Raw genomic sequence first — 24619 nt, forward strand, 5'->3', positions numbered from 1 at the left:
CCAAGGATTTTACTCGAGGCTCTTTCTAGTCCCCAGAAAGCCAGAAAGGACAATGCCTGGAGACCCATTCTGGACCTTTCAATTCTAAACACCTTCTTGCAAGTACCCAAATTCAAGATGCTAACATTACAGCAGCTTCTTCCCATGTTGGGCAAGAAAGCTTGGCTAGTAATGTTGGACCTCAAGGAGGCATACCTGCATGTCCCTATCAGACAAAATTGCAAAAGATACCTCCGTTTCATTGCAGGTTCAACCCATTACCAATTCTCTGCACTGCCCTTTGGCTTATCTACTGCACCCAGGGTCTTCACAAAATGCCTGGCACCAGTAATTGCATACTGCAGACAAAGAGGAATTCAAATATACCCATACCTGGATGACTGCCTTATCCAAGCAGAAAGCAAGGACATTCTCTTACAACATCTGACTTGTAAAACACCTTCTAAGTTGCCTAGGGTACACAGTAAATGAAAAGAAATCAAAACTAGTGCCCTCACAAAATATGACATTCTTGGGTGCCAGCTTGAATACAACGGCCTAGATGGCTTATCTGACGCCAGACAAACAGCTACAACTAACTCAATACTTCAAAATAATGGCAACAAAGACCCAACTCCCTGCAAGAAAAATTCTGTAGGCCTTGGGCTTCATGGCATCTTACATACTACTAATACCATTTGCAAAACTGCATATGAGGAAATTACAATGGTACCTGAAAAGCGTATGGACTCAACACAGCCACAGCTTGGAAACAATGATACCTCTCATTCCCTGCCTTCAACAGGAGTTTCTATGGTGGTCACAGGCATGTCACCTCAACAAGAGTCAGCCTTTCACCTTACCCCCAGCCAGGCAAACTATGACAACAGATGCATTGGACTATGCCTGGGGGGCACACATAGCAGGACGGTGCGTTCAAGGCATATGGACTGCAGATCAAAGGAATCTGCACATCAATCAAAAAGAAATGCTAGCTGTACAGAATGCTCTGACAGCCTTCAAGGACCTCTTACATCCAGGACAGCTTATAATAAGGACAGACAACACCACAGTAATGTGGTACATAAACAAACAAGGGGGTGCACACTCCTACCCTCTATGCAGGCAAGCAATGACCTTGTGGAACACAGCACTGGCTTACCAAGTTCAATTACAAGCTCAGTTCCTGCCAGGAAAAAAGAACACATTGGCAGACGACCTAAGCAGAAACATCATGGATCCCACGAGTGGAAACTGGATCCACAAGTATTTGCAACGATAACTCAAAAATGGGGGCTCCCAGACATAGACCTGTTCGCCAACCCGCAAAACCATCAGCTTTCAAAATTTTGCACAAGAACATTTCACCATCAAGCTTGGAAAGTGGATGCACTCTTTCAGCTGGAAAATGCTGACAGTATATGCCTTTCCTTCATTGCCCCTTCTCACAAAGGCGCTGCTGAAAGTCAGGATGGAGAGACCTCGAATGATTCTCATTGCCCCGGACTGGCCACGTCAGCACTGGTACACACTACTAAGGAACATGGCCCAGGGCCCACCATGGATTTTACCACAAATTCCTCATCTACTCACACAGCAAGGCAGTCAGATTCTACACAGCCAGCTCAAAACCTTAAATTTGGCTGCATGGCACATCACCTAAGCAACCAGCCAGCCCCTCTTTCACAAGCTTTTATGGATGTCATTCTGGAGGCCAGGAGGCCCAGCACCAGGAAAGCCTACTCAAACAAATGGAAAAGATTTTGCGCCTGGAACCAAGCTAAAGGCCAAAATACCCTTCAGCCAGACATTCAGATTCTACAATATTTAACTGAAATGTTACACAAAGGATTTTCTTTTTCATCTATTAAAATCCACACTTCAGCTATTTCAGCTCACTACAACACGGATCCTCCCTTATTTTCACATCCACTTCTAAGGCAGTATCTCAGAGGGGCAAAAAACATTAGGCCTCCCAGTAGAGCGCCAACACCAACTTGGGACCTAAATTTTGTTCTGGAAAAACTTACGCTGCCACCTTTTGAGCCAGCTTTCTCAGCTGACTTAAAGTTTATATCATGGAAGACTGCCCTGCTGCTAGCAATTACTTCAGCCAGAAGAGTCTCAGAGCTACAGGCACAAATGGCAGTAGAGCCTTTCCTCATTTTTCATCAAGACAGAGTTTCTCTACGAACTAACCCCTCCTTTATGCTAAAGGTGGTATCCAGTGTGGCTCTAAATCAAACCATCCACTTACCCACCTTCTTTCCAAATCCACAGAACAAAGGAGAAAGACTCCTGCATTCCTTGGACATTCACAGGCAACTACGTTACTACTTGGATAAAACTAAGGCTTTCAGAAAATCTGACCAACTTTTTGTATCCTATGCTACAGCATCACAAGGAAAGGCCATCTCAAAACAGACCATTTCCAAATGGATAGGACATTGCATACGTTTTTGCTACACCCATCATGGAAAACCAATTCCTGCTAGCATAAGGCCCCACTCCACCAGGGCAGCAGCTACATCTACAGCCTTCCTCAGGTGGGTGCCAACTAAGGATATTCTGGAAGCTGCAACTTGGAGTTCAGTACACACCTTCACCAAATACTATCACTTACCACTTTACTCTAAGACTAGAGCTGGCTTCGCCACTGCAGTTTTGCCGGGCCTTCTAGCCTCCTCTAACCCTGTTTGACTCCACCTCCCATCCTTAGCTTTGGGATTCTACCCAAGTGTGATGACTGCAGCAGGGTAACACGATAAACATAGTACAGTTTTGCATCTACCATAAATGTAGATGTTCGAGTGTATACCCTGCTGCAGTCCAGGTTACCCTCCCTCCATCCCCTCTGACCTAACTAAAACCTTTCAATACCTTAAAATTTGATACAACCTTTGTGGTGTATTTGCTTATAACTGGAGGGATGTTTTGTTTGTGCTAAGCTTTTATTATTGGTACTATCTACTGACCATCTTTTGGGGGGGGGGGGCACCTGACATCTGGGGCAAGAAAAACTGAAGAAAATGGCGTTGGATGCCTCTTATATACCCCTGGTGCACTGATGTCAGGGAAGAAGCAACAGCAACCGACGCTGGACCAAGACTTTGGAATTCAGGCTGACTGCGGGACTGCCTGACGACAGGATAACCAAAGTGTGATGACTGCAGCAGGGTATACACTCGAACATCTATATTTATGGTAGGTACAAAACTGTACTTTTTTTTTTTGGTGTAGTTTTTATGCTAATTTACTCACATTTCTTTTTTTGTTGCTCCTAGCATTGTCCTGTAAGGGCTCAGCTTCCTTATCTCTGCTGGTAGGAAAGCTGTGAGGGCTTTGGGCTTTACTGTATTGTAGTACCCCATGTGGATGCAAAGTAACAACGCCTGCCCAAAGCCCACCCACTATCCAACACCTGGTGATGTGTATGAATGCGTAATGAGTACTCGTGTAGCTGTCTATCCTCATGAATATTCATCATGTATTCGCATGTCGAATGTTCAAGTTTATAATTTTAAAGGAACAGCATTATAACTAGTAACAAACTACTGAAGGAGCAGCACTATAACTGCATTAATTCTAAACGAACAGCAGTGTTACTGTTAAGTTACTACCGGAATGAATGTATACCATAACTACTTTGTCTAGTGAGTTAAACAACTTTTATAACAGCAAAAATGCATTTCAACTGGCAAGGTAAAACAAAAAACAAAAAAAATGGAGGGTGAATCACAGCTAAGGATCGTCATTCTCCTTGTCAGAATCAATGTCCAATGTGCCGTATGATTTCCAGGCCACAGCTCAGAACCTTCTTTACTTTTGCCTTCACTGGGTGGCAGCATCTCAGCACCCTCACTTTGGTGAGCTTTCTGAAATTCCCTTATGTGACCAAGACAACAGGTAAATAGCTGATCAAAGTCTCGCCCATATTTACTTCTCCACATGAATTCATGTAAATGGCTTGGAACTGTGTGCGCCTGGGTACCATTCATGTCTTTAAATTGTTTCTTGTAATGTGACCACATGCACTCCACACATTGATGTGGACACATAACTGGGGCCACAAAATTTTGCCTGTGATTGTCAGATGGGTGTATTTTATCTCTGGTATTTGAGCAATGTCTTGGTAAGCTGCCCACTGGTCAGAAATAATGGTCGTTCCAGGTAAAACTTGCTGTTGGAGGAATGGTAGTAATGTGACTGTATCTTGTCCATCTACAAAGGTAAGATAACCAACTTTTTCACTATAATCATAGATTCCAAGCAGCCACCTGTCCATTTTTGCTAGGTTTTTCCCACAGTTATAATTGGCTCTTACTAAAAGAATTTTGTCAATCTGGACTTCCTTTCCAGGACCCCCGAGTAACATTGGGTCCTGGAGAAATTTCCAGGTGCAGACATATCTTAAGAATGAATACTAATCCACCATTGATTTAGCCAACACTCCAAGGTGGTACTGATGGAGATCTTCCTGACCCACCAGTAGACTATCTTCACAAGTGATTGGAATGCAATCTACATTTTTCAAAATATGTTCCAGTCAGCATGCCATTTTTATTTCTGTATTTCCCTGATCTGCATTTCCAAGTGAAGGATGATATATGGACAACAAGGGATGCCTTATAGCCACACCTAAGGCAGTTTTTCTCCTCTGGCAGAATCCTAAGTGACTAACTTATTACAGCTGACTGCACCTCCAGGTGTTTCTGCACTTACCTCCTACTGCGCTCCTAGGCATGAAATATTGCTTCTTCATATCTGCATTAATAATTCCAAAACCATGCTATATACAAGGTATCAAAATATTTTATCTTGAAGCATACATGATGGCAAACACAATTGTATTGATAATGAACAAAAAGAATCCAACAATGACCAGGTACCTCAAAACAAAGATAAAATTTGTAAAACCAGCAGAAGAACAGAGGTAAGGGTCCAGGCTGTACAAACGTTTATTATAAAACACAGGACACAAGCGCTTTCACCAAACGTTTATTATAAAACACAGGACACAAGCGCTTTCACCAAATAAGCTTCTTCAGGTGTACACCTGAAGAAGCCTATTGGTGAAAGCGCTTGTGTCCTGTGTTTTGTAATAAACGTTTGTACAGCCTGGAGCCTTACCTCTGTTCTTTTGCTGGTTTTACAGTTGTATTGATAGTTGACCTCTGTCAATGAGAATGTTATAACTGTAAGGTGATAACTTAATTTTTTTAAGGCTCAAGCCACACCCACTAGAAGTTAAAGTTACACACTCAAAAGAGCTGTACTGGAGGGAATGAGTTAAGAATGATATCACTGAGCTCAAGGAAGAAGTTATTTCATTTAGTTAATTTTCTTTGAATATAGACTTTCTCAGTTTTGTAAAGTAGCAGCAAAACCTTCAGTTCTCTGATAACATCCAGCTGTCAGAGTGTAATGTATGCATGATGTAACTGCAAATCTGCCAGCATATATGAACATTCATGCTGTAGATAAACTGGATATAAGCAGTACTTTGGCTAAACATATCTTAAAAGATCATGCGGATGTTATTGAGACTAGTGTAAACTTGATATAGGCAGTACTTTGGCTAAACATATCTTAAAAGATCATGCGGATGTTATTGAGACTAGTGTAAACAGTAATTGTTTTATGTTAAGTGGGATAGATGATAAGAATTATGAATACAGTTTTGACGCAGAGAATGAATTAGAATGGAAGGCATACTGCTGGCAGGTTAGGGTAGGTTCCCAGGATTAAATGACAAAAAAAAAAAAAAAAAAATTGTGTTAAATAGGAAAAGGTTAAATCACTGATTTTATTAATTGATGCCAATTATCAATTATATATTTAAATGTTGGAATGATATAAAGTGGATGGTCTGAGGAAGTTCATCTTTGAACTAAAGCTGTTACTACCACCCCAGTAAAGTGCATTGTTTTTAGTTTTGGCTAGTTTCATTTATAAATCTGCATATCAGTCAATCATACATCATTTGCATATGACATCACTGCTATTTGGCAAGCCATTCACACTGGCCACTTCTACTTCTGCACAGTCTGACCATGTGGGATACTAGCATTGTCACCTATCCTTTTTTTTTCCTGGACTATCTGCAAATCAAACTGATTGTCCAGTAGTCCGAAAAACACTGTACAAACTCCATCCAGTATTCTGTTTCAGAAAAAGAAAGACTATTGAAGTTTGTTAAATCTACGGATTTACTATGCCTTTTTAGAAAAAGCATAGTAAATCTGCAGGAAAAAAGGCATCATGAAAGGAAAAAAGAGGGCGTTCCCCATCGGATGTCATGATGATGATGTCACAAAATGGGTAGAAAGTGGGTGGAAATGGGTGGAGTTGTATGAGTTCCAAGGGGGCATGGCATAAGTCCATTTTTTGCTACAATGAAAGGTGGCAACCCTATGGGGTACTACAATACAATAATGGCAGGGTTTGCACTCAGGCTCATCTTTTAGTCAGCCTCGCTTGAGCCGCTTGGCAATTTGGGTGTGTGGAAGGTGCCCTGAAACTTTGGAAGCTGGTTGTTACATCCTTGGTAGGCTAAACCTCCATATAGCTAAGGCCACTGCAGTAGTGATTATTTGAACATCTACTGTTGCAGTAAGTTCAACTTACACAACTGTACTTTATTCCTGTTAGGATTTTTGTATGACCACAGTGATATCTGAGTTAAAAGCCAGTCTGCTTCATATTCTGAATTTGTGTCACTGCATAATTTCCTTGTATTTTTTCCTTATTTTAGTGTTATTTCAAGTGTCAATATTGTGTACATTGTGAGATACGTTTTTAAAGTTGCTTCCTGCAATATCTTTTTATTTGTAATGTCACAAGAGTTCAAGAGCTGAGACCCATCAGAACTACCTGTTTATTTCTAATTCGTGATTATCAAGTGTTTGTCTTTCTCTTAGCTTACATAGAGAAAGGTGTTGCCAAAACTGATAGATCAGGTCAGTTTTGCTGTGATGCATTCTACTGCTTTTTCATGTCAGGTTATAGTATAATCTGTGTCTCTACAGTCCTCTATGATAGTGGAACTTGGAGTATGTGGTATTAAGTGTGGGAAATGTCAGGACTGTAAGCTTCTTAACTCAGCGCTTTGACAAAACTGTCAGTGTATGAATGTCTCCTGTGTCACCCAATGGGCTTGTATAACTTTTTTACAGCCTGGAAGTATTAGACTTCTTAGGCCAAGATATTCCAAATTATGATTTTATACATGCTTTGTAGTGTGTATATGTGTCTGTGTTCTTGCTGTTTGTGGCAATCGAACATTGTTGTCCAATAACTATACTTGTTGATTTGTCCTGATCTAGTTGCTCTTCCCTTGGAAGATTGCTTGAGCTGTACTGTATTAACATACATCTGGCATTGTCTAAGGCAAGGCTCATTTCAAGGTTATTGATTAGCCAAAGAAAATGTAAATTTATTTTTTTTTATTGCATTACAGTTACTGTACACAGTAATATACCGGGTAGCATAAAATGTACTCTGAGTGCATCCCTATGTTGCTGCAGTTTGTGTCATAAGTACGCTGTGGAGTTTAGAACTGAAAATCACAACTTATAGTGGTTGCACCCCATTCTTGTTTACAAATAGTAATCATGAAAATGACATCATAGAAAGTTTAACAAGGTGTGGTCAAAAGAGATTTTAAGGGGATTCACCACCAGAACAGGTAGTTAAGAATTTTATTAATAAAGATAAGCTTTCTAACACAGCCATTGAATTAAGGAGAAAACATATATGTTTAATACAAGAATAAGTTGCCATAGAAAGCAGTTTGTTTTTCTTTCTTCTGGACATTCAAAGTCCTTTTTAATCCATAGTGGATATCCTTTCCTTATTAATTTTTCTTTGTTTTTACAGTAGAAACTGCTGCTACCTCACTGTCTTCACAAAAGTGTGATATGGTTTTACCTTTGGATCTCAGTAAACATTCTAAAGTTGTAATGGCTGCATCCCCAGTAACTCCAGTTTCAAAACAGGAAGTGGAGGGACAGAATGAAACCAAGATAGTGCATCCTCCGTCCAGTTTAACAGAAAGAAAAACTGTGGTTTCTTCAGCAGCAGGTAATCGTGTGTTTTAATGTTTTTTGTCTAGCTTGGGTTAAGTATTTTTAACTTAAGAGTATAACAGAGCTTCCTTTAAGGGTTTCAGCAGTGGGGGAAAAGATGTTCTTTCCTTAGCTGAGGATCATTTCTCTCCACAAATTTGGGCATTTTTGTAACTTTGTCATTTGAAGGCATTCACACCTTGTGCCAACTTGTGCCAAAATATCATCCAACAAAATATTGGAGGGTACACTCATCTCCATCTATCCATTTTTTTTTCTGCTGCTCACATTATACGTATCTCAGTCCTGTCATTCATCACAGGAAGGCTCCTTCATTTGGTGCTGAAGAAATCAGGACTTAGTGTTTGTCAGAGCACTACTTGAGAACCTTGCTGTTGCTTCTGCTGAATGAGAGAAGGGTGCAATGCGAAGAAGCATCACAGATACAAGAAGTGCATCCCAGCTACCAGAAGAAACATGAAAAATGTAAAGCCTAGCTGACTTTTGTAGCAAGATGACAGTGATGGAAGGTAGCCATTGGGCTAATCAGTAGGAGGGTTCCTCAGATATTCCTGGGCAGAACTCTGAATTGATAAGTTAATGGAGCATGAGATCGGGCAACTGCCAAAGTTTCCACCTCTGGTTGTTTAGCAAGACTTTTAGGGAAGATGCCTAAATTAGCTAAACCCGCTGCCCCAAGAAGGGTTCAAAAAAGGTTGTGAAAAAGACATTTAAGTTTGCTGGCTGGGCTGCCTCCGCTCATTCACCACTTGTGGGTTCTTTCTTCACTAGTGTGATAGCAGCCTCATGCCAGTCATCACCTGGTAAACCTATAAAGAGGCAAGAAAAGCCTTCAGCCTCACAGTCATCTTCGGGGGGTAAATCCTAAGTTTAAAAATCTAAACTTTTCTTGAAGTATGCTGCAGAGCAGTCTGTACTTAAACCCTGCCCTGTAAGCCATGTAGTAATAGTTATGTGGCTGAATTTATATGTCCAGAGAGGTGTGTCTTCTCTCATTTGGGTCCCGTCCTGATTGTGGAAAATTGGAGAAGCTCCTGATGCACTTTCCACACCTCATGGGCCCACAGTCATTCAACATAATAAAAATTTTTGATGCCTTCTAGGATATGACTGCATGGTTTGAGTCCACCTTTGAGGAGTTCAGTTTGATGACTCTTAGAAGCCCTGTATAGGCCTTTCATGATTTTTTTTCTGGTATGCATCCCTTGCATTTTGGCAGTCCATTGCTCAATATGCTGAAATGCCTTTCACTTGTTATATTCTAAAATTATTGGATGTTACAAATGGAGTGGCAAAAAAATGGTTTTACATGCAGATAATTCCAAATGGAAATACAACTGCTATTAAAAATACTTTTAAGTCTTCAAACCATTCCCCACTGGCAGCTTTTGTACAAGTTGTTAATCTCTTTGGCCAGCATTTTCCAGGGTGCTTCTGTTTATGTAATCCAAGAGTTGATCTTCTACTCATTATAACTTTATTGCTTATTATACATGGTTAGTTACATACAACATAAAGAATTAAGATCAGGTCTGTGACCTTAACAAACTTGCTGTATGTTCAAGAAAAGAATCTCAAGAAAAATTAACTTTTAAGAGCAGAGTCAAAGCCATCATAGATGGCTTTCGGGCATAAAAATGTTTTGGGTCTACATAAGAAAGTTTGCTGAGTCTGGGCATCACTTCCATGTGCTAAGTGCCCTAGAGTCTTCACCAGGGTGTTTGGTATAGTGGTTGAAACCTTCCAAGATAGTGATCTCATGATATTTCCATATCTGTATGACTGTCTCTTGCTGGCCCCAATCAATAGCTTATTAGAGGAAGCCCTTGTGGGTGTTCTAGTCGTCATAGTCCCTGGGGTGTAAATAAACTGGAGAAAGTTCTTTTTAATTCCAGCTAGAGTTGTCCAGCCTTCATTCTTCTGTTTGCTACCTTGTAGTCCCAGAAGTTCATGGTTTTGACTGACTGAGTTAAGATACAGTGTAAACTGCTCCTTCTGGACCTGATGGATTCCATAGTCTTATTGGTGCCATTTTTACACTTGAAGATGGGGATGTTGCTGTGGACTGTGAGGTAGCACTGAAGCCACAAAATGTTTGGTGTATTTTTTCTTTTTGCAGTTGGATGGTTGTCTTTGTAGGGAAGATTACCGTGGCCCTGACAATTGAGCAGGTGTGGGGTTTCATTCCAAGATGACTTTTCGACTGGCAATACAGCCGGTTTGTGTTTTGGTGTCTTAAGTAAGCATGGGAACATAAGGTCATACCTGACCTCTGCAGGGAGGTAATCCTTGTCTGGTAGTGGCCCAGAGACAGAAATCTCTCTCCCCTGGAAATGGGTAATCTAGCAAATATATTTGCAAGCATTTCCAGACAAAAATGCAAAACCATCTTGCATTAGTCGTGTGCCTTATTATTGTACAAGTCCTTTGTACATATATCCTGTTCACTGACATTCCAGTAGCCTAGCCCAAAACTCCCTTACACTAATGTGCCGTTCTGCATTATCATCACTGATTACATTCTTATTACTGTGTGAATTTTCTCTTTCACTCTTAAAAAGTCAGTTGCAGTATGTCCCTCTCAAGACTGTTCAGTTTCTTACATTATTTTGCCAAGCAGTGACACATTCTTCTTCATTTGGTAATCCAAATTTAACCCTACTCTCTTCCCAACCCATTGTTTTTCCTTTTCAAATAATTTGGTGTCACTGCTTAATTTCTTCTGCATTTTCCTTTGCCCACCACCAGAAAATATTTTGTCACCCTTATCTCCTTCCGTCATACCAGTGTGGGACAGTATGAATTCATCTGGATTCTCATTTAAGTAACTGATTTTTGTGGGGAAGTCCTCCATGTTGCATAGTTACAGTAATACAGTACACCCTACAAGGAATCCCTCCAATCTTATCAACACCACCTCTTTCAGTATATAATTATATTCTTGACTCTGGGTTGCATGTTTAATTGTATGCCCTGGTGGTAAGCGCCCAGACAAGGTCTAGTACTTCTAGCCCTCCCCTTTCCTTCTGTGGTGGTAATTTCACCCAGGCCACTCTTGGAGCTTTACCATTTCATAAAAAAAAAATCCAGTGTACATTACTTCACCTTATCCATTAGGCCATTAGAAGTAAACCATCCCAAGCCTGCCTTATATAAATAAACTGGGGAAGCACTCACATTTGGAGCTTTTGTATCTTATGGTCATATTAATATCTTCCAGAATGTGAAAAGTTACCTAACTTTGATTTTGATGACTTTACATGTCTCCTCCTTGATTTCTCCAGCTGGGCCTTGATCCAGATACCTTAATACGTCAGATTGCTGAATCTGCATAGTAAAGGGCATGCTTCTCTTAATTGACTCATAGATGTTCATTACCACTCTGTCTTCTTGGATTCATCTTATAACATGATAGAAGCCCAAATCTGGCAAACATTTCAGAGTGTTTCAAGGTCACAGTCAGGGTTAGATAATAAGGACTTCTCAGCAAATAATGCTCTGCATACCAGATAAATAATTTTTTGTCCACTCGTGTTATCCATTACACTTTTGGCTTCAAGTAAATTGTGAATAGTGAAGGGGACAAGCAGTATCCCTGATGAATTCCACTCCATAAAATAAAGTTATCCAGTAGTTTATCTTGACCTGTTTGTTAGCCCATAACTGTATTATTTGTATAACCTGTATGTGTTTGTCAGCAAATCCCATTTACCTTAAAACTGTCAATAAAAAAGGCCATTCAGCAGTATCAAATGATGTCCTATTTCATTGTTGCAGTATTCTACATGTTGGTTTACCCTTCTTCCTTCCAGTTCGTCCTGCCAGGATTCAAAAGATTTTTCAGTCTCTCTAGGTGCGTCGGACGTCTGACATGGCAGCAGGAATGTGGGCCATAAATGTGACGTCTGCACATACCAGCCCTCAGAACTTTTTAGCCGCCAGTTATACGCCAGGTGCTTCTACTTCTCGCTGATGTCGGAGCAAGGCAAATTCAGTTAAGTACTCCATTGGGGGGATCCTTTCAGTTCTACGTTTTTTTCATATGGTCTGTTCATGTCATCCGGAAAGAGTAAGTGTGGTGGCAGATTCCCCACAAAGACACCCACAATCAGTGTCTCTCTTGTTTAGGTAGGGAACATGACCACGAAAACTACACTGTTTGTCAGTCTTTCATCCCTAAGTCCTTATTTCGCCGTCTTCAGGCCTTACATCTGTACCTAGAAAACCAACGACTAAAACAAATAGCATTTGGGATAGAGGCCACATCCAACTTACTGTCTGAACCGCCAAAAAAAAGGGCCAAGACCTTGCGGCCTACTTCTTCAGCTGTGCCTCTACCGACTGTTTCTCAGTCTGTGGCCAACATTGGCTTGACCGTGGATTCGGCTACCGCCAGTGTGGATAAAGCGAGTACTTTGGAGGAAGACGCACAATCTCGAGCAGACGGTGTGTCCTTGGAGGCTTTACCAATGTCTACCCTAGATTCCGGGGGGAACCAGCACTTTCTGCGGGTACATTGGATTCCGCAGCCACCATCCTTACACCTGACACTGAGGCCTTTGCCCAGCCGGACGCCAGCTAGGCCTCATAAGAAAAAAACAAAAAAACAAACATTTATCTCCTGTTTCTGAAAGCATGCCCAATTGGCAGGCCTTCAGCCAGAGTTTAATGCTTTCATGTCCCTTAGGCCTACTACTACAGGGACCCCTACCACTGCTCCTCCCCTCCGAAGTCCTAGATCTCTAATTCTGAAAGGAGGGTAGAACATTTGTAGGAGGAACTGTCTGATTCCCCCCCCCCCCCGGGATATGGATCTCCAGAAGAAGGCCCTATTGAGCCTGAATCCCCAGTGGAAGATTTAACCTTTGGGGAGACTATTGACATGATGAAAGACCACTTTAAGTGGGAAGCCTCAGATATGACAGAAGTACACAAGAGGTTTTATGGCGTTATACAGATGGACTCCCCTAATCTATCTGCTATTCCCCCATTCAGCCGGCCTTCCTGGATGCCTTTACCTCTGCTTCCATCAACCTTGACTCCCAACCTCCAGCCCTTTGGAGAGCAGATAGACTCTACAAAGTCCCTGAGACAGAGAAATTTCTAATTAAGTCCCTGCAACAAAAAGACAAGGAATTGCAGGACCTTAAACACCTGCTAGTCTCGCCCATCCCTAAGTTCCACAGGAACTACCCAGCCAAGACACAGTTCATTAGAAAAATCTCTAAGCCTTTGGCTCCCCCCAGGTCCAGGAGACCCCCTAGAAGACAGTCTCCTTTGGCTAGAGCTTCTCCTTCCTCCAGCCAAAGGCCCTCCCATTCCAGATAGGGCAGGTAGTGTCTGACTGCCTGCCAATCTCTCTTCTCACCCCACCCCACCCCCCGCATCCCTCCCCCTGTCTACCCGTCTCTCTCACTGTCTCCCTGCGTGGTCTCTCATTACCTCAGACAAATGGGTTCTGTCCATCATACAGAATGGTTACTTTATGACCTGGATCACCACCACCCCCAGCAAGGCTGGGCAAGTCTCAGCCTCCCACCAGTCAGCTACCCCTCCTAAAACAGGTACTACAAAACTTATTAATACTAGGCACTGTAGAAAAAGTTCTTACAGAATCAAAAAGAAAAGGATTCTACTCCAGAATTTTTCTGATACTTAGAAAAGACAGACCATGGAAGGACCTGTCCTAGACCTCTCTCATCTCATCCCCTTCCTAAAGATTCCTACCTTCCGGATGCTCACTCTTCCTACCATCTTCCCCCTCCACCTACCCCAAGGATTTACGGCAACCATAGACATAAAGGATGCCTACCTCCACATACCAGTAAAGCCCACCTTCAGTAAATATCTCAGATTTCTGGCAGGCTCATCACATTTTTCAGTTTTGTGCCTTGCCCTTTGGGCTTTCCACTGCTCCCAGGGTATTCACACAATGTCTGGCTCCAGTCATCGCTTACTGCAGGACAAAGGACATCCAAGTATTCCCCTACCTAGTTGACCTTCTCATTCAGGCACCCAGTCAGAAGAGACTTCTTCAAACCCAGGCCCTTCTGCTCCTCCTGCAGTCTCTGGGTATCCTTATAAACTTACCAAAATCTCGCATGGAGCCTGCACAGGACATTGTCTTCCTGGGCTGCAGAATCCTGACAGACCTTATGAAGGCCTTCCTACCACCAGAGAAGGTGGTGTCCCTGTCACATCACCTACTGGAAGCCCTTTAAGCTTCAGAATTGACAGCACGGCAATTTCTGAGACTTCTAGGTTACATGGCCACCATACCCATGTTGCCCGTAGCGAGACTGTACATGAGGAAACTACAGTGGTTTCTTCGGTCAGTGTGGACTCAACACTCCCATCCCCTAGAGTTCAGGGTTCCCCTCCTTCCCTGCTTGAAGCAGGAATTCCGATGGTGGGTGGATCAGGTGACCAAGAACCCAGGCATCCCTCTTCAAGCACCCACACCCTCCCAGACAATGCATACAGATGCCTCAGATCTGGGATGGGGAGCAACCCTAGGACTAAGAAAAGTGCAAGGTTTGTGGACAGACACAAACTAGAACACACAAACATCAGAGAAATGAGAGCAAATCCTCCTTGCTTTACAGGCCTTCCTACCCTATCTATAGAAAGGCCCCCTCTCAAGATATTCACAGGCAACACCACAGTCCTGTGGAATCTCAACAAACAGGGAGGGACAGAATCTTACCTCCTGTGCAGACTAGCTTTGCAGGTGTGGGATACGGCCACCTCACAGGGAATTACCCTACATGCAGCCTACATACCCTCCTTGCACAACTTCCAGGCAGATCACCTAAGCAGGACCATCTCAAATAACCACAAATGAATGCTTCAAAGAGATGTTTTCCTGAATCTGGTCCAGAGGTGGGGTATACCTCAAATAGACTTGTTCACCTCTTCTATAAACAGGCAACTCCCTGGTTACTGCACCAGACATCCGGCCCCAAGACACTGGCAACACATGCCTTCTCCGTGCCCTGGAAGGGGAAATTTCTGTATGCATTCCCCACCTTCCCCTTGATTCAGAGGGTACTGCTGAAAATTCAGCATGACTCACCAAAAATCTTGCTGGTGACTCCCTACTGGCCAAGACAGCACTGGTTCTCCCTCCTCCTTCATTTGTCCAAGAGCAGACACCACAAGTTACCCCCCTCAGTGGACCAGCTCACACGGCACAAGGGGACTCAAATTCACCCACAGTGGAAATCCCTGCAACTCACCCTGTGGCTGGTAGGATTCTGATCCCCTTCAGACACCTGTACAATGAGGACATGCTAAATGTCTTGCAGGAGGCCAGGAAACCCAACAGAAGAAAATCCTATATTTCAAAGTGGAAAAGGCTTTTTATTTGGTGTCACAAAAGACAGTTGGACCCACTGGAAAGCAACATTGCTATAATCCTGTCTTACCTGTGTGAACTAATGCATACAGGATTGGCTTACTTATCTCTATAAGCACATTTGTCTGCAATTTCTGCTTGTTTTCTTATGGAACCTCCCCTTGCATCCAGACTTCCGGCTAAACTGTTTCTCAAAGGGGTACTACACTTGAGACCACCCAGGAACCCCCCCCCCCCTCCCGGGACCTTAACTGTGTATTAGAGACACTCGCTTTACCCCCCTTTGAGCCAGCAGACAAGGCTCCCATAAAACTTTGCACATGGAAAACTGTTTTGTTGGTAGCTCTGACCTCAGCCAGAAGGGTTTCAGAGCTGCAAGCTCTTATGGCTATGCCACCCTTCTTAGTCTTCCACCTTGACAGGGTGACCCTCAGGACCAATTCATCATTCACACCCAAATTAGTGAATGACCTATTCTTGAACCAGGCCATTCACCTGCCTACCTTTTTCCCCAACCTGCAGGAGGATATGAGAGAGTATTTCATTCCCTAGACGTCCACAGGCAACTTAGGTTTTATCTACATAAAACCAAGCCCATTAGGAAATCAGACCAGTTTTTTTGTCTCCTTCCACCTCATGGCTCTGGGGAAAGCAGTGAGCAAACAGACCAAATCAGCCTGGATCTCTGGGGCCATTTCCTTCTGTTACCTTCACCATGGGAAGACCTTGCAGGGGTATGTCAAAGCTCACTCCACCAGAGCAATGGCCTCTTCTGGAGCCTTCTTTAAAGGGCTGTATAACACCATACTTGAGGGAGCTACTTGGTCCTCTGTGCACACCTTCACCAAGCACTACAAGCTAGACCATATCTCCTGAGCCAGGGCGGGGTGTGCCAAGGCTATCCTACACAGATTCCTAGAAACCTCATGTAGGCCACCACTCAATTCTCAGTGAACGTTGGTACTTACCCACATGTAGAATACTGCAACATTGGAATAGAAGGACATAGGAAAGTTGTGTAAAATCTTACCATAACCATAGATGTCCTTATCTTCCATGTTGCAGTATTCCTTCACTCCCTGCTTCCCCTTTTATCAGGTTGCACTTTCTCTCCTGGGAGACACTACTGGCCAGGCTATGCCTTTATAGGACTGGCTCCCACTGGGGATTTTTAGGTTCTGACTGGATATTTTTAGGTTCTGAGGGCTGGTACGTGCAGATGTCAAATTTATGGCCCATGTTCCTGCTGCCACGTCAGACGTCCGATGCACTTAGAGGGACTGAAAATCCTTTGAATCCTGGCTGGACGAAGTGGAAGGAAGAAGGGTAAACCCACATGTAGAATACTGCAACATGGAAGAGAAAGACATTTATGGTTATGGTAAGATTTTACACAACTTTCCTTTTTGTCAGAATCCAAACTAAGTAACTGTATTATTCGGATCTTAAAGATGCCCTTTTCTGCTTTTGTTGCCTCAGTTTGATAGCCAGTTGTTTCGTGCTTTTGGGTTGCTATCAAAATATGAAGTCTAGAGTGCTATATTTTGAAACTATATATATTTTTTTCAGAATATTTACATAGCTCTTAATGCTACCCATTACTTGCATTTCTTCCACTTGTAGATTTGCTCCACTGTCCTGCAAAGGATCTTACCTTCCCATTTTTGCTCTTAAATATCTTCCTAATTTCTTCTTAGTTCTCACACTTCACCACTTATCATACTTCCATTTTATATCTTTCCACACCTCTTTCATACTCTCCTTAACCCCCTTTCAACCTTCTCTTGCATTTCTTCCTTACTCCAAGATTTAAATCCTATGTCTGCCAACATAGTCAGTGGGAAGTGCCAGTGACTCTGACAACCTCAACTTAATTCTCCCTGTCTGCCTATCTCTGCCATTAAGGCCAGATGGTATGGAATTAAAATAAGCCTCACTACTGACTCAGTAAGTATCCATATTCCTCGCTAGACTTTTCCATTAGTAACAGGTGGGTATGTTGATAGCATCTGTATTCATGGATAAAAGTATTTTGCTCAGTAGTCTCAAGATACTGTGAAAGTCATACAGAGTATTGGGGTATTCATTTTTATATTCCATTGTCTTGCACTTAAGGTCTTGGAGTCACTTGCAAGGATAATTTTTGTAGAAACCTTGAATTCGATTGTCCATATTATAGGTCTTAGATGTAAAATACAAGTTTCAGTGCTGAAGGAGAAAGTAGATTTTTGAAGGAGAAGGTAGATTTCTGTGTTCTTATTACTTGATTCTATCTGACCCTGCTGTAGGGCAAGGCAAGACTTATATGTGTGTTCTCTTCCTTTTGCCAACCGTATATCCAGCAACTCTCATTAGTTTTTTCTGCCTTCCTTAAACCATTTACGTGGCGTTAGGTACCATGCTTGCAGCTGTCTTATTTGGTGGTCCCATAGTTTATTCTGCTTACATTCTGGCCTGCCCCAAACATGTTTCTTTTATAATGCTAGTCCTAAGTTGATCCACTTTAACTGAACTTCCCTTGTAATATTGGTCTTCCTTCCCAAAAACAGATCAGTTTTCCATTATGGATGTCTGACCAGATGTTATTCGTGTTTCACTGTTGCAGTCATCACTTAAGAGTTATCCCTGCTGGGTAGCCCTTGTCCGGCCTGCATACCAGAGTAAAGAGAATTCCTCCTGCGTCAGCTGCAGGTTGCTAAGGACTGATGTCAGGTCATCAGTGGTATAAAGATAGGTGGCCGACACCATTGGATCAGTCTTTCTTGCAGTGGAGCCCAAAGCAGAAACAGTTTGCGTGTGCATCGGTTGGCTGTTGCCATAGTGAAAAAGAAAAACGTCTAAAGCTAAGTACCCCTTTCGGGATCTTTTTCTTGCACTAACCGATGTCCGAAAAAGTAAATAATTGTCTCCGCTGTGGAAAACAAATGCCATACTGAGACTTTCATAACCTGTGTATAATTTGTTTACTCCCAGACCACAACGTCCACGGATGTTGGTTCTGCACTTTATTTAATGATAGGACCATCTGCCGAAGAACTGAATTTGTAGCTAGACATTTTAAGGACAGTCCTTCTCGGTACAAAATGCCGTCCATCAGTCAGTCTCCAGTGGATATCCCCAAAAAGTGAAAAGATAAAGAAAGGGACAGACCACAAACAATTAGGCCTACAGATGACTGTAACCTGAAGTCATCCACTAGCACAGCGGAATTCAGTGAGGCACCTATACAGCCCCAGACCACAGCTGCTCAGCCACCGCAGGCCTGTACCGAGACCCATTCAGAGTCTGGTATGCCGCCAGATCACACTACACCTGTCGAGATTTTGGTCGTCAGCCCCGCAGTTGGGTCCGGAGCCACTCTGCAGGCACTGGCTTCCGAGAAAACCTTTCGGAAAACAGATGCCAGACACACACCGACAGCCACACCCAGGCCCATCAGAACACTGAAGCCTAAAAGCAAGGCCACTCCTAGGAAAAACTCTTTCCACAACTCCCAGTCACCATCTTCCTCAAGCACAGCCTGCTCAGTCACAGCAGCTTCTTAAGATGGCTGAGGATCTGATCACGCTCATCAGAGATAATCAGGCTACCCCAGCCAAAAGAAAAAGGGACATTTCCTCAGAGATTCTCTCAGAACCTGACACTGAAGAATCAGACTTTCTGGACTCGGACAATGAACAGCAGCCCCCTACTGCCTTTGTGGATTCTGATGCAGAGGAATCCATCCCATCTGCATCTCTCCCTGAGGACCTATCATTTGGAGAGACCTTGCATATCCTCAAGGAGCACTTCCATTGGGAAGATTAGGACTACCCCCTGACTAAGAAGAAACTAAGCAAGTTTCTGGACTTACCCCAGCATAAACCCTTAGCCATTCCTCCCATTTTGGATGTGGTAGAGGATGTCTTTAAGGAGTCTAGCCTCACAACTGATGCCCTGCCTCCTGCACCCAGAAAGCCTGATAAGTATTACAGGGTGCCAGATGCTTACAAAATATTTATTCAAGAACCCAGCAGCCAACTCAGAGGTCATCACCCAGGGTCCCAAAGGGGTTAGGGCCAGTTCTCCAAAAATCCTATACCTTCTGACAAGGATAGCAGAGCCCTAGATAGATGGGGTAAAAAGATATACACCTCTGCTACCTTAGCTATTAGAGCTCTTAACTGCCAGTTCCATATGTTTAAATGTCAGCAGCATATGCTGGAACTATTAAAGTAAAAAATGCCCTCCTTGCCAGACAGTCCAGCTTCTAGAGAAGTGGGAGAGCTCTTACACTCCAGCTCTCAAGTGGCAAAGCGTTCCCTCCACTGCAGATTTGATACCCTAGAAGCCTGTAGCAGGGCTGCTGTTTCGGGGTCAGTCATTAGGAGACATACATGGCTGAAAGAGCAGCCCCTGCCTGATCATGTTAAATGCAATCTCCTAGACACCCCCCCTAGATAAGAGCCAGCTGTTTGTATCTAAGGCAGAGGAAGTATTTAAGAAAATGGAGGATAAGGCCTAGTCGATGCAGACAGTAAAAGTTTTCCTCCAGGTGCAACCTCCCAGATTCAGCAGGAATTTTCCCACCAAACACTGGTCTTTCTCTTCCCAATCCAAGGCTGTGCAAAGGAAAGGGCGCAGGGATAGACCCCCCCAGGCAGCAAATATAAGGCCAGTAGGGGTCCAGACAATGGCCCTCTGCAACCCCCAGGGCAGGGAGTTCTAAGTCCACTCCCTACCATTAGGACTCACAATGACTCCACCCCCCCCTTCTTCCCTCCCCCAAAAGTTAGGAGGAAGGCTATCCCTTTTCAAAGACAACTGGCAAATCATCATAACAGATCAATGGGTCCTAAAAATCATTTCCCCAAGGATACAGATTCTCTTCAAAGAGATCTTAAGCTTAACAGGGTACCCAGACATTACTAGCAAATCAGTGGGCAGAGGCCCTATGGCAAATTCAGAAACTGCCTTCAAGGAGCAGTAGAACCTGTACCTCAGGAACAAGCTGGAAAAGGGCTTTATTCAAGATTGTCCCTGGTACCCAGGAAAGAGGGCACTTGGCACACACTAAACCTTTACCTGCTAATGCCAAAAGTCAAAGTGCTTACACACCAAAAACTCTTGCCCATGATAACTCCAAATGCTTGACTGTCACCCTAGATCTGAAGGACACCTACCTCCACATCCCTATAAGAGAATCCTGCAGAAGGTTCCTTCATGTCAGGGCAGGCTCACAACACTTTCAATTCTCTGCTGTGCCCTTTGGCTTATCTACTGCTCCCAGGGTTTTCATCAAATGCCTGGCCTCTGTCATTGCCTTCTGCAGGAAGAAAAACATAGAAATTAACGACAGTCTTTGTCTCTGTCTCATCCAGGCAGACAGCAGGGAAAAGCTCCTGCAGGACCTCACCTTTGTCCAAACCCTCCTTGCCTGTCTGGGGTTTAGCACAAACAGGGAAAACCCCCATTTCCAACCCACAAGACAGATCAACTTCATGGGAGCTCTCCTGGACACATCCTCCCAGAGAGCCTTCCTCTCTCCAGAAAAACAAAGTTTTCTACCCCAGTACTTCACCCAGTTAGCTCACAGGACACACCTTTCAGCAAGGAAGTTCCTGCAAGATCTAGGGTACATGGCAGCCTGCATCCTGTTGGTACCCTTGCGAGGCTACGCATGAGAAAACTGCAGTGGTATCTAAAAAAAAAACTATGGTGCCAACACGGTCAGTCTCTGGAGCTGCAACTACCTCTGATTCCTTGCTTAAGGGAGGAACTCCTGTGGTGGGCAGAAGTCTGTACCCTGAACAAGGGCCTACCATATTTTATTCTTCCCCATGGCCAGACCATCACCACATATGCCTTGGACATGACCTGGGGGGCCCACTTGGGAGACACATATACACAAGGCACCTGGGACCTCAGGGACCTAGACCTCCATATCAACCTGAAAGAAATGATGGCAGTACTCAGGGCTATCACAGCCTTCAAGAGCCACCAAAAAACAGGGATGCTCCTCATCAAAACAGACAATACCACAGTCATGTGGTACATCAGCAAGCAGTGGGGAACACACTCCTACCCCCTCTGTTGTCTAGCCATGTTACTCTGGCAGACTGCCTCTTTGATGGGCCTACATCTGATAGCCCAGTACATCCCAGGGGAGCACAACACCCTAGCAGACCACCTCAGCAGAAGTGTCCTGTACCCCCATGAATGGCAGATTCTGAGGGAGACCTTCCTCAACATCACCCAACTATGGGGGACCCAAGAGGTAGACCTCTTCACCTTCATAGAAAAAAGACAGTTGGACCAGCTCTGCACCAAGGGTGTTCTGCCCACGAGCCTGAAAGATGGATGCCCTCTACTTCCATTGGGGCAACCTGTTTGTCTACGCCTTTCCCCCCCTTGCCAATGATCCCAAGGGTACTGCTAAAGATCAGGGAGGAAGGGCCAAGAGCTATACTCATTGCTCCGAATTGGCCTGGGTAGCATTGGTACCTCTTGCTACTCAGCCTGACCAAGGAAACACCCAGGAACCTGATTTTCACAGAAGGACTACTAACTCTGGAGAAAGGGTTAGAACTGCATCCCAATCTGCAAACTCTCAGCCTATCCACATGGCTTATACCCCAGAGGCGGATACCAGACCACAATTGAGCAAGCAGGTCCTGGATATCATTATGGAGGCCAGGAGGCCCAGCACCAGGAAATCCTACTCTGAAAAATGGAAAATATTTAATGCCTGGTGCCAAGCTTAGGGTACAAGCAGCTCCCTGGCCACCCTCACTTGGATTCTAGACTACCTGGCGGAGCTAGTGCAAAAATGATTATCTTACTCTTCTATCAAAATTCATGCCTCAGCTATCTCTGCCCATTGATATACAGAGCAACTTTTGATGTTCTTCGTGTTTCACTGTTGCAGTCTTTACATTTGGGTAATCTGCTGGCAGGTTGCCCTCAGTTGGCCTGATTAACAAAGTCTTGGGTCCTGCATCAGTTGCTGTCCCTTCTTCCATGATGTCAGGACGTCAAGGGTATAAAACATGCAGCCGATGCCATTACATCTGTCTTTCTTGCTGTGTGGTGCTTGAAGCAAAAGCAGTTTGCAAGTGCCGGTCGGCCGACTCTGGAAATTTTCATTTTTGAGTTTCAGAACCGAAGTCTTCAACTTAAAGCTAAGCCCCCGTTGGGGAAACTTTTTCTTGCTCCTTACCGATGTCAGTAAAAGTTAATAATTGCATTACTTGTGGAAAGCAAATACCTCATAAAGATTTTAATTCGTACTGTATTCATTGCCTAGGCCCTGAGCACGACGTACCTTGCTGTCGGTTTTGTGCTTTATTTAATCAGCACACTATCCGTCGTCGGTACATTTTTGCCTCTAAATATTTCGGTACTCAGTTTAATTATCCAGGAATGTTGTATGTTAGCCATCCGACTTCCAGGATTCCGAAAAAATGCAAAGATAAAAACAGACACAGGCCGCCGAGGTCCAAAACTGCCGACGACTCTTTTCCTAAGCCAGTCGCCAGTTCGCCGGTACTCAGTGAGGCACTTTCGCAGCCCATGATACCCGCTACTTCTGATTCACAGGTCTCTACTGAGACCCATTTGGAGTTCGGTATGCCATGAGATGCTTCACCTATGGAATCCACGGAGGTCTCTACCTTGGATGGGTCCGGAGCCGCTGTGCAGGCACCGGCTTCTGAGGGTGTACTCAGGCCTACAGACTTGCATATTAAATCAACACCGTCTTCATTACTAAGGCCTAATCTCGATCCATGTCTAAAAAACTGACACCCAGGCCACATGTTCAGGCCCCTATGCCTAAAAAACAAATAATAAAAATGGCTGAAGATCTAATTACTCTAATCAGGGGTAGTTACCCCCCCCCCCCCCAAGAGGCCTAGGGCTGAGCTTGGTTATGAATCTTCTGATCAGGATTCTGTTTCTTCTGACTCTTGTAATGACCTGGATTTGTCCATACCTACTTATGAGGATTCTGATGCAGAGGATTCCATTCCCTCTGCTTTTCCTCCTGAGGATTTTTCTTTTGGGGAAACTTTACATACTTTAAGGGAGCATTTCCACTGGGAAAGCCAGGAATTTTCTGATTCAGAAAAGAGGCTTAGGGATTTCCTCCTCCTACTTCAGCATAGGCCTTTGGCTATACCTCCTGTACTAGACATTGTTGATGATGTGTTCTCGCAATCCAGTATGGCCCCTGATTCCCTGCCTCCAGCTCCTAGTAAACCTGACAGATACTACAGGGTTCCTGTGTCCCACAAGTTCCTTTTCAGAAATCCTGTTGCAGATCCAGAAACCATTTCTCAGGGACCCAAGGGCATTAAGGCTTCTACTGCAAAAAATCCTACCCCTTCTGATAGAGACTCCAGGGCGCTGGATAGATGGGGTAAAAAGGTTTATACTTCTCCAACCTTGGCAATCAGAGCTTTAAATCGCCAATTTCATATGTTAAAATATCAACAGCATATTATTGCACTGCTTAAACAGAAAATAATGTTCATTCCTGACTGTGTGGAAAATAAAGATTTACAGGATTTAATGCATTCTGCTGAACAAGTTGGAAAACATACTTTACAATGTGGTTTTGATTCTTTAGAGGCCTCCTGCAGGGCTGCTGTTACTGGGTCTGTGCTTAGAAGGCATGATTGGCTTAAGGAGCAATCTTTGATCATGTTAAAGCTAAATTGTTGGATGCTTCTTTAAATCAGGACTGCCTGTTTGGCAGTAAGGCTGAAGAAGTTCTAAAAAAGATGGAAGATAAAGCTAAATCTATGCAAACTGTTAAAGATTTCTTACAAGTGCAACCTCCAAGATTTAGTAGGCACTGTCCTACTAAGAATTGGTCCTTTCTAGCCCATTCCAGATCCTCTCAAGCCAAACCCAGACACAACAAAAACACCAGGTTTCAGTCCCAGGGGAGACTCAGAACTAAGCAGTGGTGGGCCTCCACTTCCAAATCTGGAAGTAAGACACCCCCCCCCCCCTATAGTAAACGGTCTCAGTGACTTTCTTTTAAAATTACCAAGCACTTATCTTTTAACTGCCCCTTTGGGGAAGAAATATTGCTCTTCATGCAAAGAACTGGGAAGTCATAACCCAGGGCAAATGGGTTTTAAATATAGTGTCCCAGGGATACAGATTTCATTTCCACTCATTGCCAGCACCAAACGGGTGGCCAGACTTG

General features: G+C 43.7%; 1 protein-coding gene across 1 annotated transcript in view; it reads left to right on the forward strand.

Annotated features, from left to right (window-relative positions):
- The window catches only part of PHF20L1 (PHD finger protein 20 like 1), a 2880694-nt gene that overhangs the window by 1809088 nt on the left and 1046987 nt on the right, over positions 1-24619 (forward strand). Inside the window, exon 11 of the mRNA XM_044066227.1 lies at positions 7858-8061. Within this exon, the coding sequence (XP_043922162.1) occupies positions 7858-8061 (204 nt within the window). The remainder of the gene's footprint in view (positions 1-7857; positions 8062-24619) is intronic.

This window comes from Protopterus annectens, chromosome 3.part1 (assembly GCF_019279795.1).
Source record: "Protopterus annectens isolate FY-2018-M chromosome 3.part1, PAN1.0, whole genome shotgun sequence".
Classification (NCBI taxonomy): Eukaryota; Metazoa; Chordata; order Ceratodontiformes; family Protopteridae; genus Protopterus; species Protopterus annectens.